This window comes from Rhincodon typus, chromosome 18 (genome assembly GCF_021869965.1).
Source record: "Rhincodon typus isolate 14 chromosome 18, sRhiTyp1.1, whole genome shotgun sequence".
Taxonomy (NCBI): domain Eukaryota; kingdom Metazoa; phylum Chordata; class Chondrichthyes; order Orectolobiformes; family Rhincodontidae; genus Rhincodon; species Rhincodon typus.
This window is the reverse complement of record NC_063349.1, coordinates 46195401-46208616: the sequence shown is the minus strand read 5'-3', so window position 1 is coordinate 46208616 and position 13216 is coordinate 46195401. Positions and strand designations below refer to the sequence as shown.

At 44.2% G+C, this 13216-nt stretch overlaps 1 protein-coding gene across 2 annotated transcripts in view; it reads right to left on the bottom strand.

Moving 5' to 3' along the window:
- Positions 1-401: 401 nt before the first annotated feature.
- The window catches only part of dcn (decorin), a 65759-nt gene continuing 52944 nt past the window's right edge, over positions 402-13216 (bottom strand). For both annotated transcript variants that reach the window (XM_048607630.1, XM_048607631.1), the window contains exons 4-8: positions 12000-12213; positions 7699-7812; positions 4693-4786; positions 2778-2916; positions 402-1217 (exon numbers count right to left, since the gene is read on the bottom strand). In XM_048607630.1, coding sequence (XP_048463587.1) covers positions 1023-1217; positions 2778-2916; positions 4693-4786; positions 7699-7812; positions 12000-12213 — 756 coding nt within the window. In that variant the 3' untranslated portion in view covers positions 402-1022. The remainder of the gene's footprint in view (positions 1218-2777; positions 2917-4692; positions 4787-7698; positions 7813-11999; positions 12214-13216) is intronic.

Here is a 13216-nt window from a genome sequence, read left to right as displayed (position 1 = left end):
GATGAAGTAATGTTAACACTGGTATCATTGCTTTCAGGTCTCTCCATGGCTTCGCCTGTCCCTATCTGTTATTTTCCCTCAAGGTCTGCACTCATCCCATTTTGACTTCTTCATCCTCTTTAATTTTAGCTGCTCTACCACTGGATATCTTCAAATGTCTATAGGAGCCAACCTACCAACTTCCTGCCTCTCTGCTTTACCTCCCTCCTTGAAGACTCTATTTAAGACCTACCTCTTTGACCAAGCTCTTGGTCATCTCCCCCAATAGCACCTAATGTAGCTTTTCTTTGCATTTTGTTTTATAATGATGCTGTGAGGTGCCTTGAGATACTTCATTACGTTAGAGGTGCTCTATAAACACAAGTTGTTGTAGAAAAGATTGAATGCGAGGAGACCAGGACTGGAGCTGATGATATATTTTTGTATAGTTCTCACTTTAACCAGATGAGCACCAACATGCTGCTTATGATACATACAGTTTGCAAAGAATGGGAGAGCCACACACTTCAATCAATCAGACTGCCTCTTCCCCTTGCCTCCCCCACCCCACCCAACACACAAAGGCTTTCACCAGGAACCAGGCAAGAAGCATTTCTGAGGAATTGTTAAAATAATTTGGCAGAGGGTTGTCACTTAGAAAGCAATACACCTCCCTCGGAGGGTGGACAAGGAATGATTAGCCACAGGGTGGGCCCGACAGGTCATGGTAAGCGATGGATAATAAATTACTGGCTGATGGGAGGTTTCATTTGGATCATGGAACGTACTAGCGCCTCTCGGCGTTAGGGAATAAGTGTACAGATGGGAAATGAAAGCTTGCAGGTATGCTCGTTTCTATATTTAGGTCAGGAAGATAATGAAGGTATTTTAGTAGCACCTTTTCTGTTTGGTCAGCTGTACGCTTGCAACTCCGAGCAGCTCTTGGGAATGTTTGGTTTTATTAATTTTTTTATTGCTTTAAACTGTATGAGGGGTACTCAGCACTGCATGCGAATTCTCCTCCTCACCGACTGGGAAAGGTTTTACTTAAAGTTGCCGAGCTGAATGGCTGCACGGTTTGTGGCACAGCGGAAAGTGACTGGCTGGATCTCCCAGTATGGGACGGGGTTATTGAAGAGACTAATCCCCGAGTACAGGTTCTTCTTGGCGTAGTAATCAAGCCCGCAGAAGTCATTCACACCCACTGCCGCGATCAAGTTGTTATGGAGATAAACCACCTGCAGGGGGTAAAGGGAAATGTTGGCAAGGACAGCAATTAGCAAAACAGAAAAGAAACAGCACTTCTTTAAACATCCCCACAGTACTAACTCAACGTGTCTTTTCCCTGAAATGTTGTCCTTCAAGATGCACAATTTGCTTCCATAACCAGCAATGACAGCGAAATAATGACATGTGTTTAAATGTTTGTTTGTGACTGGCACAGACTTTTTGGGCTGAATGGCCTTTTTTTTCTGTGCTGGAGACCTCCAGGACTTTTCTAACGCCTTTTCTAACAATTTTGATTGGGCAATACATTACCTTGAGAAATAAACCAGTGAATGGCTGTCACCCATTTTGCTGAGTTGAAACACATATAGTGTGTATACACGTTCTTTGGGTCTGCAAACAGCAGGGCCTGTGTATTAGTATTTATAATTTCCAGTCCATGAATGTGTGTCACACTGGGAACCTGATGGACAACCCTAAGTTAGATGTCAATGTATTTCTTTGTACACTCAGGATTATCCAGCAAATGTCCAATTGCAGAATCACAACTAATTTTGGACAGTGTCGTGAGTTTTGAAGCAAAGGATTGTTGGATACAGTCTGCACCCTTTCTTCTCCAAGGACAACAACCCAGTTTCTCCAGCCTATCCGTGTAACAGAGCCATCCCTGGAACCATTCTACCTGCTGTGTGATAGCTGACACCAGCTCAAAGAATTAATCCACAACTTCAGGGGGAAGATCTTTTAAGATCCTTAGTCACTGGTATGGAAACACCGAGGTACATTTTAAGGAATCCAGGAATAAGAACAGTTGGGAGCAGTAGAAATGACTGAAGCTGCCCTATTGCATGAGCCCAGCTGTCCCCACTTTGGAAGAAAAGCTGCTCTCCTTACTCAATCTACACGTGCTTCCACAGCAATAGGTTTGAGTCACTGAATTACAGAGTAATACAGTACAGAAACAGACCCTTCAATACAACTCGCCCATCCCAACCAGGTTTCCCAAGCTAAATTAGTTCCACTTGCCTGCATTTAATATCCCATGAAATGGCCCAACAAACCACTCAGTTGCAATGCTAGGACAGCCCTGAGGAGTGGCTGGGAATGTGGAGTTGAAGCCATGATCATGTTGAATGGCGAAGCAGATACGAGGAGTCGAATGGCCTACTCCTTACTCCTATTTCTTAACTCAGGATAGAGAATAAATCCCAACAGTTGCATGTGGCCCTCGTATCTTGAGAGTTAATATTCTAAGAAATGAGTATTAATGAAAACTGGAGAAGCACTATCAAAGCATTTCACCTTGCCTCCAACAGGACAAATGCAAGAATGGCAAATTTCACAGGGAACAGTAATTTGTGCTGCATGAGGAAAGGATGTTGGTAAGTGGGCTTGGATTGGCCAAGGCACTGCTATGGAAAGTGTACCTGGTTCAAGTGAAGAAATTGTTCTTTTAATGTTCCTCTTAAAAATTAAGTCTAATAAAAAAAAATACAAAGAACACAAACAGATTAAACATGGGATCACCAAAACAAATCTATCACTGTTGGACATGCCATTTACTTACGTACCTGGATGAACCGATGGTCAGCCAAGCCGGCCGGCACTTTTCGGAGTGAGTTGTTGTCCATGTGAAGTTCCCTCAGGTACGGTGTGTTGTCCAATGAGCCATTATCCACACTGTTAATCTCATTGAAACTCAAGCCCAGTCTGCAATGGTAGGAGAAAATCAGATCAGAAGGTCTGAAGCTGATAACTAATAAGCCACTGTCATTAATAATGAGGAGGAAGAATATGCTGGAAACAGCAGCATCTATGGAGAGGGAAACAAAGTTAACGTTTCAGGTTTGTTTTTTTTAGAAAAATTGTCCATTGTCCTGAAATATCAACTTTGTCTCTCTGTCCACAGAAGCTGCCTACATAGAAATACAGTGTCATTACTGTACAGAATGGCTATTCAGCCCATCAAGTCTATGCTGTAAGCAATCCAGGCAGCCCCACACCTTACTGCTCTATCCCTGTAGCCCTGCAGGTTTAATTCTATCAAAGGGCTCAATCAATTTTCTTTTGAAGTAATTTTTGAACTAATTGATTCTCTCTGCTTACTCCATCCTTGTAGGCAGTGAGTTCCAGGTCATTATCACTCAACACGAAAAAGATTTTTCCTTGGAGCCTCCTGCATTTCTTCTCCAAAACATTACATCTGCAATTTTTTTTCTGCTTTTATTTCAGATTTCCAGCAACCACAGTGTTTTGTTTCTTCTCTGGGGATTTTCATTCTTGCCTAAGCCCAGCCAGAGCCTTAGGACCTGGTGTGAAGAGGGTTCCATCACCTCCCAGGCTGCAGATGATGGCACACTAGCAATGTCAGTGGGCTATCAATCCCAAAGCCTCGGGTTTGAATCCCACTGTGGCAAATAATGTAATTTGAATTCTACCTGAAATTAAAAGCTAGTTCAATAACACCTATCTAACCACCATCAATTGTTGTTTAAAAAGGGTCTAGGCCCGAAACGTCAGCCTCTCTGCTCCTATGATGCTGCTTGGCCTGCTGTGTTCATCCAGCCCTGCACCTTGTTGTTTAAAACCCGTCTGGTTCACTAATGTCCTATAGGGATGGAAATCCACCATGTTTGTCTGGTCTGGCCTACGTGTGACTCCAGATCCACAGCAATGTGGATGAATCTCAACTGCCTTCTGAAATGGCTCAGTAAACCGTTCAGTTCAAGGGCAATTAATACTTTGACAGGTAAGGCTTCCTGCGGAGTGCTGATCCTTTGTCAGGTGGAATGCTGAATGAGCAGCGTTCTGAAAGCTTATGATTTCAAATAAACATGATGGACTATAACCTGGACACCAAAGTGTACAGCTGGAGGAACACAGCAGACCAGGCAGCATCAGAGGGGCAGGAAAGTTGACATTTCAGGTCGGGACCCTTCTTCAAAAGAAACATCAACTTTCCTGCTGCTCTGATGCTGCCCTGTCCTGCTGTGCTCCTCCAACTCCACACTGTGTTGTCTCTGCCTCCAGCATCTGCAGTTCTTGCTATCTCGGACTATAACCTAGTGTCGTGTGACTTCTGACAGTGAGTGAACAGTGATGTGGTTCCAAGTCAGGATGATGTGTGAATTGCAGATGGTCTTGTAGATGATGGTGTCCCCTTACACCCACTGTTTTGTCTTTCTAGGTAGTACAGGTCACAAGTTTGCGGATGTTTTATCGAAGGACACTTGCTGAGTTGCTACAGTTCATCCTGTAGATTGTACACAGCGCTACCATGGTGTGTTGGAGTTGAAAGGAATAAATGTTTACGTTGATGCAGGGTCTAGGCAACTGAAGAACCTCCAATGCTGGTCTGATTAAAATCAGAGTTAACACATTTGAGGAAGTATTAAACACCAGAGGAATGCAGAGAGCTGGGTTGGTTAATCAGACTGGACAAGATCAAAGAGACAGAAAGACTGTCAGACAGTGAGCTTCACTTACCTGACCAGATTCTTCAGACCCTTCAGCGAATCAGCTTTGACCCGACTGATTTTGTTGCCATCGAGATGAATTTCAGCCAACGATACTGGGAGACCTGGTGTAGAGGGTGGACATGGGGAAGGAGAAAGAAATTGATCAAAATAATCATGTGGGAGTTACCATAAATCACCGAGGCTTGTTCAGATACTCTCTGCGGCCTTAACATATCACAGGGACTAGGTACTTGCACAACCCTGCTCTCCTGCAGGATGTAGTGCTTACCACTGGGAATATAACACAGATAGTCAGTGGGAGGGAAGGCTATGATTCATCAAGGTATGTTCCTTCCTTCTGGGAACTGTCAGGACCATTGAATCACCCTCATCGATTTAAGCAATTTATCAACAGCTGGATCATTTGAAAGTCCTGCACTTATCATTCCATGCAATGGAGTCCTGAAGGATCTGTTGACATGTCCCAACATGCATATTGTCACTTTCAGAGTGTGAAATCAGAAATTATGCCATTAACTCTGTACAAACATCTCATGGAGAAATACGAGGTGAGAAATTACCATTCTCAAAACTAATGCTCAAAATGTTCAAATTCATTCCTCTGCTCAGCATTTTTCTGATGCTGTTAACCACTTAAAATATTGCCCACTTTAAAACATAACATTGACAATTGGATCAGAATGTTTATTAATCATCTATCCAATAATATTGGCATAAGTAATTTTATTCACTATTAGTTATCTTCACTACATGATGAAGTGTTATAATCATAGTAATACAGCACTAAGGGGGAGGGGGGATATTCTGCTCATTGTACTCGTGCTATCTCTCTGAAAGAGCTTTCTAATTTATGCTTTCCCCATAGACCTCCAAATGTTTCCTTTCAATGTGTCTATCCATTTTTTTCTTGATAATTATTGTTAGATCTGCTTCTGCCAGCACATTCCAACTCACCAAGGCTCCTCAGACATCACTGTCCAAACCTGTAACATCTCCTACCTAGAGGGACAAGGGCGGCAGATACATGGATGCATTGCCAGTTGCAAGTTCACCTCTTAGCCCTACACTATCCTATACTGTCACTGGATCAAAATCCTGGAACTCTCTCTCTAACAGCACAAAGGGTGTAGCTACACTCCATGGATTGTTCTTCATAGATACCTCATGGACTGTTCCTCAAACACTGGTGTTTGGAATATTACATGGTGTGTGGGGGGGAGGGGGAGAAGAGAGACAATGAAACAATCAAAATTATATAGAAATGGTTTCTTTAGAATCATACTCTAACCTTCTCATGAGCAATTAGGGATGGGCAATAAATGCTAGCCTAGCAATACCAACATGATATGAATGAACAGAAAAAATTGCACATCACATGATAGACTGGTTAGCAAGGTTAGACCATATGGAACAGGGAGAACGAGCCAATTGGATACAGAACTGGCTCAAAGATAGAAGACAGAGGGAGTGTTGGAGAGAGATAACAAAGTTTAGAGCTGGATGAACACAGCAGACCAAGCAGCATCAGAGGAGCAGGAAAGCTGACGTTTCGGGTCTAGACCCTTCTCGTTGGAGAGTTGCTTTTCAGGCTGCAGGGCTGTGACCAGCAGTGTGTCACAAGGATCAGTGCTGGGTCCACTGCTTTTGGTCATTTATACAAATGACTTGGATGTGAACACAGGAGGTATGGTGAGTACGCTTGCAGGTGACACTAAAATTGGAGGTGTAGTGGACAGTGAAGAAAGTTACCTCAAAGTACAACAGGATCTTGACAAGATGGGTCAATGGGCCGAGGAGTGGCAGATAGAGTTTAATTTAGATAAATGTGAGGTGCTGCATTTTGGAAAGGCAAATCAAGGCAGGACTTATACACTTAATGGTAAGGTCCTGGGGAGCGTTGCTGAACAAATAGACCCTAGAGTGCAGGTTCACAGTTCCTTGAAAGTGGAGTCCCAAGTAGACAGGACTGTGAAGAAGACATTTGGTATGCTTGCCTTTATTGGTCAGTGTATTGAGTATAGGAGTTGGGAGGTCATGTTGTAGCTGTACAGGACATTGGTCAGGCCATTTTTGGAATACTGCGTGCAATTCCAGTCTCCCTGTTATAGGAAGGATGTTGTGAAACTTGAAAGCATTCAGAAAATATTTACAAGGATGTTGCCAGGGTTGGAGGGTTTGAACTATAGGGAGAGGCTGAATAGGCTGGGGCTATTTTCCCTGGAGCATCAGAGGCTGAGGGGTGGCCTCATAGAGGTTTATAAAATCAGCAGGGGCATGGATAGGGTTAATAGCCAAGGTCTTTTCCCCAGGGTGGGAGAGTCCAAAACTAGAGGGGCATAGGTTAAAAGTGAGAGGGAAAAGATCTAAAAGTGACGTAAAGTGCGACTTTTACACACAGAGGCTGGTGCGTATATGGAATGAGCTGCCAGAGGAAATGGTGGAGGCTGGTACAGTTACAGCATTAAAAAAAGACATCTGGATGGGTAGATGAATAAGAAGGGTTTAGAGGGATATGGGCCAAATGCTGGCAAATGGGACTAGATTTATTTAGGCTATCTAGTCAGCCTGGACAAGTTGGACCAAAGGGTCTGTTTCCATGATGTATGACTCTATGATTCTATGACGAGAACTTGATGTGAAAGTAAACATTCTCCTTATCTCCCACTGTGGTACTTTTGCCAATTACCTTAAATCTATATTCTCCAGTTATCCATCTCCTGCTGTTAGTAACAGCCTCTCGTTATTTACGTTATTAAAGTGATTTATCCTTTTGTACAGCGTTAGAAGCTCCCCACCTCAGTCTGCTATGAGTTAAGGGAGAACGAGTCCAGCTTCTCTGGCGGTCGTGGCTTAATAAATTCTGATTGATTTGCCAAAGTCCTTAATCGATTACAGACACACCTACGGTTTGCCACACCACAAGCTCAGTGTGCGTCTGGCAAGGCACACATGTCCCACTGTGCTTGGTAAAGGGGCTCCTTTGCCAATCTGAACTGTTTAATTTGCACATTACCTTTAGGAATGTCTGTGAGTGAGGCATCTGACAGTCGAATGAAAGAAAGCTTTTTCAATCCATTAAAGGCACCGCTGTCAATACCTGAATTTTTCAAAGGGTTGCTGCCCATTTCTGTTGGGTTAGAGGTGAAGAAAATGAAAAGAAATGTTAGAATCACCATGTCTTACAGCACAGAATGAGACCACTCGGCCCATTAATCCCACGACAGTGCGTGGAAAAACTGACTGAATTTGTCCCATTCCCCTGATTATTTCCCACAGCCCTTCAAATTTCCCCTTTCCCTCGGATTTAGAATCCCCACAGTGCAGGAAGAGGTCATTTGCCCCATCTAGACTGTGTTGACCCTCCAAAGAGCATCCCACCCACCCACACCCTAGTCCCACATTTCCCATGGCTGACACACCTAGCCTGCACATCCCCAGATGATGTGGGGCAACTTAGCATGGCCAGTCCACCTAACCTGCACGTCTTTTGGACTATGGGAGGAAACCCAAAGCACCCAGTAGAAACCCACGCAGACAACATACAAATCCCACCCAGATAGTCACCCGACAGTGGAATTGAACCTGGGTCCCTGATGCTGTGAGGTAACAGCGCTCACTGCTGAGCCACCATGCCATCCCAACATTTCAGTATTTGCCAGGATGGGATTCTAAGCCATGTTTTCAGACTACTAGCATGTGTACTAGCACAGTGACATTACCACTACACCATAGGCACCTTTATTTACACCTTATACCCTTTTGAAACTCACTGTTTAATCTGCTTCCTTCACTTGTTGAGGCAGTACATTCCAATTATATAATTTATTTAAAGTATCAGAAGGCACAATTTTTAATATAAATATAACCTAAATGTGCTTTGCGTTTTGACTTAGTGAAGATGAACCAACATTGAGGGCACAATGAACGTAGAATCATAAAAATCTAAATTCAGGTGATGGAGGATTGTAGGGGAATGAGGGGGCCATTCAGCTCCTTAAGGTTCTTCCACCGTTCATTCAGTCAAAGTTAATTTTTTTTTAATTCCTTCTACCCAAAGAAAGACAGTAAAGGAGTCGAGTGGTGGCCGATAGCACTGGATGTAGAACAGTTGAATTATGAGGAAGACTGTTCTTTATTCCAGAGAGGAGGAGAATGAGAGGCGATGCGACAGAGGTTGTTAAAGATTCCTACGTGGGTGAACATTTCTTGAACCAGAGAAGTTCTTCCACGAGCCAGCCGGTGAGACCAGGCTGGGTTCGAGCAGTTCAATGGGTAAATTTCCAGACCCTGCCTTTAAGATTGGACTCCACTCCCGCTTAGGGGGCCTGTCAGACTGTATCCACCCTCCATCCATCATAGTCAAGGCGAGCAGGGTGGGAATTTGCTTTCATTGTACTTGTCCTCAAACAATGGTGATTGGAACATTATTTTGGAATTGGGGTACAGAGAATGAACCCATTTAAAAAATTCCTTTAAATGGTTTCTTTTGAAAGATCAAAAATCCTAACAGAGTGGCTACTGGGAGGATGTTGCCTTCTGCACCTGGAGCTAGGAGACTCAGTTTAACAACAAGGATTTTTCCTTTTAAGATGGCGATGAGAGTATTTTTTCTCTTAGAGGGTTGCTAGTCTACAAAATTATCTTTTCCTGGGAAACAGCGAAGGCTGGGTCATTGAATTTACTCAAGGCAGAATTCAATAGACTTTTCACAGCCAAGGGAGTCAAGGATTTATGGGGTTGAGACCACAAACAGCTCTGATCTTACTGAAATTCCTTTAAATCACACTCTTAGCAGTTAATCAGATTAAAACAAGTGAAACCAAATTGAACCAAATAAGCCAATTGAGAAAGGTGTCAGCAGCACGAAAGGGGCACACGACTGAAAACCAATATTCAAAACTTCAATTAACCAAGTCAAACCAAAGTGTCTTTTTTGGTAATTGATAATGTACTCAAGCTCCTGTGGTGTCCGCCAGCTACAGAAGGCCTTGAGTGCGCCAGTGGACATAGGATGCTCTCTCTCAAAGTACACCTGGCAGAGACATAACCATGAAAGAGAGACAGAGATCCTACCGAATACAGAGCAGTTCCAAAGTGCAAATTGACCTAATTCTACTCCCTAGTACTAATTTCCGGCTGCATGCCAAACAGCATAAGCAGCAAGTGGGATTGCTTAGCTAAGTCTCATCTATATATGACTTCAGACCCACAGCAATGTGGTTGACTCTTAACTGCCCTCTGGGAAATTAGGGATGGACTAGCCAGCAACATCCTCATCCCATCAACAAATAAATAAAAACACAAATGCAAATAAGAGACAATCTAACCACTGCCCCCTGACATTCAATGGCGTTACCATCAGTGAATCCCCTACTGTCAACATCCTGGGATTCATCAGAAACTCAACTGGACTCACCACATAAACACAATGACTATAAGAGAAAGTCAGAGGCTAGGAACACTGCAGCAAGTAACTCACCTCCTGACTCTCCAAAACCTGCCCACCATCTACAAGCCACAAGTCAGGAGAGTGATGGAATACTCCCCACTCGCCTGGATGAGTGCAACTCCAACAACACTCATAAAGGTTGACGCCATCCAGGACAATGCAGCTCGCTTGATCGGCACCACATCCATAAACATCCATTCCCACCACTCAGTAGCAGTAGTGTGTACTATCTACAATATGCACTGCAGAAATTCACCAAATATCCTGAGACAGCACCTTCCAAACCCACAACCACTTCCATTGAGAAGGACAAGCACAGCGGATGCATGAGAACACCACCACCTGCAAGCTCCCCTCCAAACCATACACCATCCTGACTTGAAACATGTTGCAGTTCCTGCACTCTCGCTGGGTCAAAATCCTCCAATTCCCTCTTGAACGGAGGGTCAATCTACAGCAAGTGGACTGTAGTGTTTCAAGAAGGCAACTCACCACCAAATTCTCAAGGGCAGCTCGGGACAGGCGATAAATGCTGACCCAGCTAGCAACATCCTTATCCATTGAATGAATTAAAAAAAAAGCTAAGATTTTCAGAAAGAAAACATATAGCATTGTGATCCTGAAAACAAAAGGTAAAGTTACCATAGCCTCCCCTGGCTATGGGGTTGCTGTCTTTTTAGAGAGAGATAACTGGTGGTGATTTAGCCTGCAGCTCAGGTGAGGGAAGAGATTGAGAAGGAAAGTCCCTCAGTTGGTGTGGGAATTGGACTGATGCTGTTGGCATCATTCTGGATCATTAACTAGCTGTCTCACCTAACTGCCCCTGAGTTAAATGAGCTTTGCATGAAATCCAGTGCCTTAAACTCAACCCAAACTTTTGTAGCAGATTGCCCTTGAGTTTGGTAACACTGGGTCCCTTCAGCATATTTTATCTGGATTATACTATATTGGAATTAAAAAGCAATTGATTTCCTGACAGTGCCTTCAAGCTACAATACATACATACATCCAATACAATACAATACCTGCTGGGATGGTGGGACTGACATTCAAGGAGAAGTTGAATCAGGATTATATTCACTCGAGTTCAGATGAATGAGCGGTAATCTCATAGAATCCTATAAAATTCTAACAGGGCTAGACTGGGCAGGTGCAGCAAACATGGGAGTCCAGAAACAGGGGTCATAGTTTAAGGGTTAATGGGGTAAACTATTTAGGATTGAGATGAGGGGAAATTTCTTCACCCAGAGAGTGGTGAGCCTATGGAATCCACGACCACAGAAAGCAGCTGATGTCAAAGCATTGTATGATTCCAAGAAGTAGTTATATGTGGCACTTGGGGCTACAGGGATCAAAAACTATGGAGAAAAGTAGGAACATGTTTGGAGTTGGATGATCAGCCGCCATCATGTTGATTGGTGGAGCAGCAGCAGGTTTGAAGAGCCGAGTGGCCTACTCCTGCTCCTATTTTCTCGGTTTTTACGTTTCTGTGAGATTCCAATGGGATTATGTTATCCATCTGCATTGCAAACACGGCGCCTTGCCTACTGGGAGCGGCCATTGGGAATCCTGATGCGAGTCGTATTGTGACTTTTAATTACTAACCCGAGGAGTTAAAACAAAACAGCAAGATTTTGAGAGAATTCCTGGAATGTGGCAGCTGCAGAAAGTTGGGAATTCACATTGAGAGCACTAAGCATCTGAGATTATGCCCAACTCCACCCCTTAATCACTCCCAACCTTTTAACCATCATCGTCAACTGAAGAGAAAATACATTCAGTGCCAGTGGAAGGAGGGGGTGGTTCACTAGAATTGGCTCAGAGTCATGTCGAATATCAGAGTTCAGGGAGGCAGTAAGACATACCTAGGGCGTACACCTGTGACAGATTGTCAAATGCATTCTTCTTCACTTTGGTGATTTCATTCTCATGGATGCGAAGTTCATGCAGTGATGAAGGTATGTTAGCTGGGATTTCTTTCAGCAGGTTCTTGGACAAGTAAAGTCTCTGCAACTTCACCAGGGGTGCGAAGGCCTTGGGATGCACTGTACCGATTTTGTTGTTCACCAGGATCAAGGCCTGGAAAAGAAAGGAGAAGCGCCCCCACTCAACATCAGCTCGCAATTGCCACAAATTGTCAAAATACAGCAGACACTTTACACCCAAAATGGAAAGGAAAGACACAGGAAAACCTCAGCGTGTAAGACAAAGCAGCAGAGTTAATGGAGGGGAAGTTAATATCCTGACGCAAGGCACGTTTTGTGGCAGTAGGGGGCATTTCATCAGGTGGAAGCAATAACAGATGGGGAACCCTGCCACCTCTGGCCCCCACCAAAGTTAAGCCTGAACCAGGACCCCTTCCAACCCTTCCCATCGCATTGCTAACAAAGGAGCTTATCCAACCAATTAATACCCACAATAAGGCATCACCCTGCCTCCTGGGGAGACCAAATAGAATATTCACAGCAGTCTCCTGCTCAGGGTGTTAGCTCAGTGGTTAGCACTGCTGCCTTACAGCACCACAGACCCGGGTTTGATTCCAGCCGTGGGCAACTGTTTGTGTGAAGTTTACACATTCTCCCCGTGTCTGTGTGGGTTTCCTCCGGGTGCTCCAGTTTCCACCCATAATCCAAAGATGTGCAGGTTTGGTGAATTAGCTGTGCTAAATCTGTCCTGTAGTATCCAGGGATGTGGAGGTTGGTGGGTTAGCCGAGGTAAATGTGGGGCTACGGGGATAGGGTGGGACGCTTTTTGGAGAGTCCATGCAGACTTGATTGCTGAATGGCCTCTATCTGCAGTGTAGGGATTCTCTGTTCACTTGTTGTCAGGTACTCAGGCCGTGATTAAGTGACCCAGCACTAGAAAGGGAGTTTCTGTGGAGACCCACTACAGGCCATTTTGCCAGCCTATCCTGTCCAGTGATCTGTCTTCCATAACCTCCTCCCAGCCTGGGATCCTGACCTGTCTGGGTGCAGTACCATTATCAACCACTACACCCCATTGGAACTGATGAGCACCGTGAGAGCTGCTGATCTATTATTGGCGAGACTTCTGTAGCCATTGGGGGGGGGGGGGGGGGGGG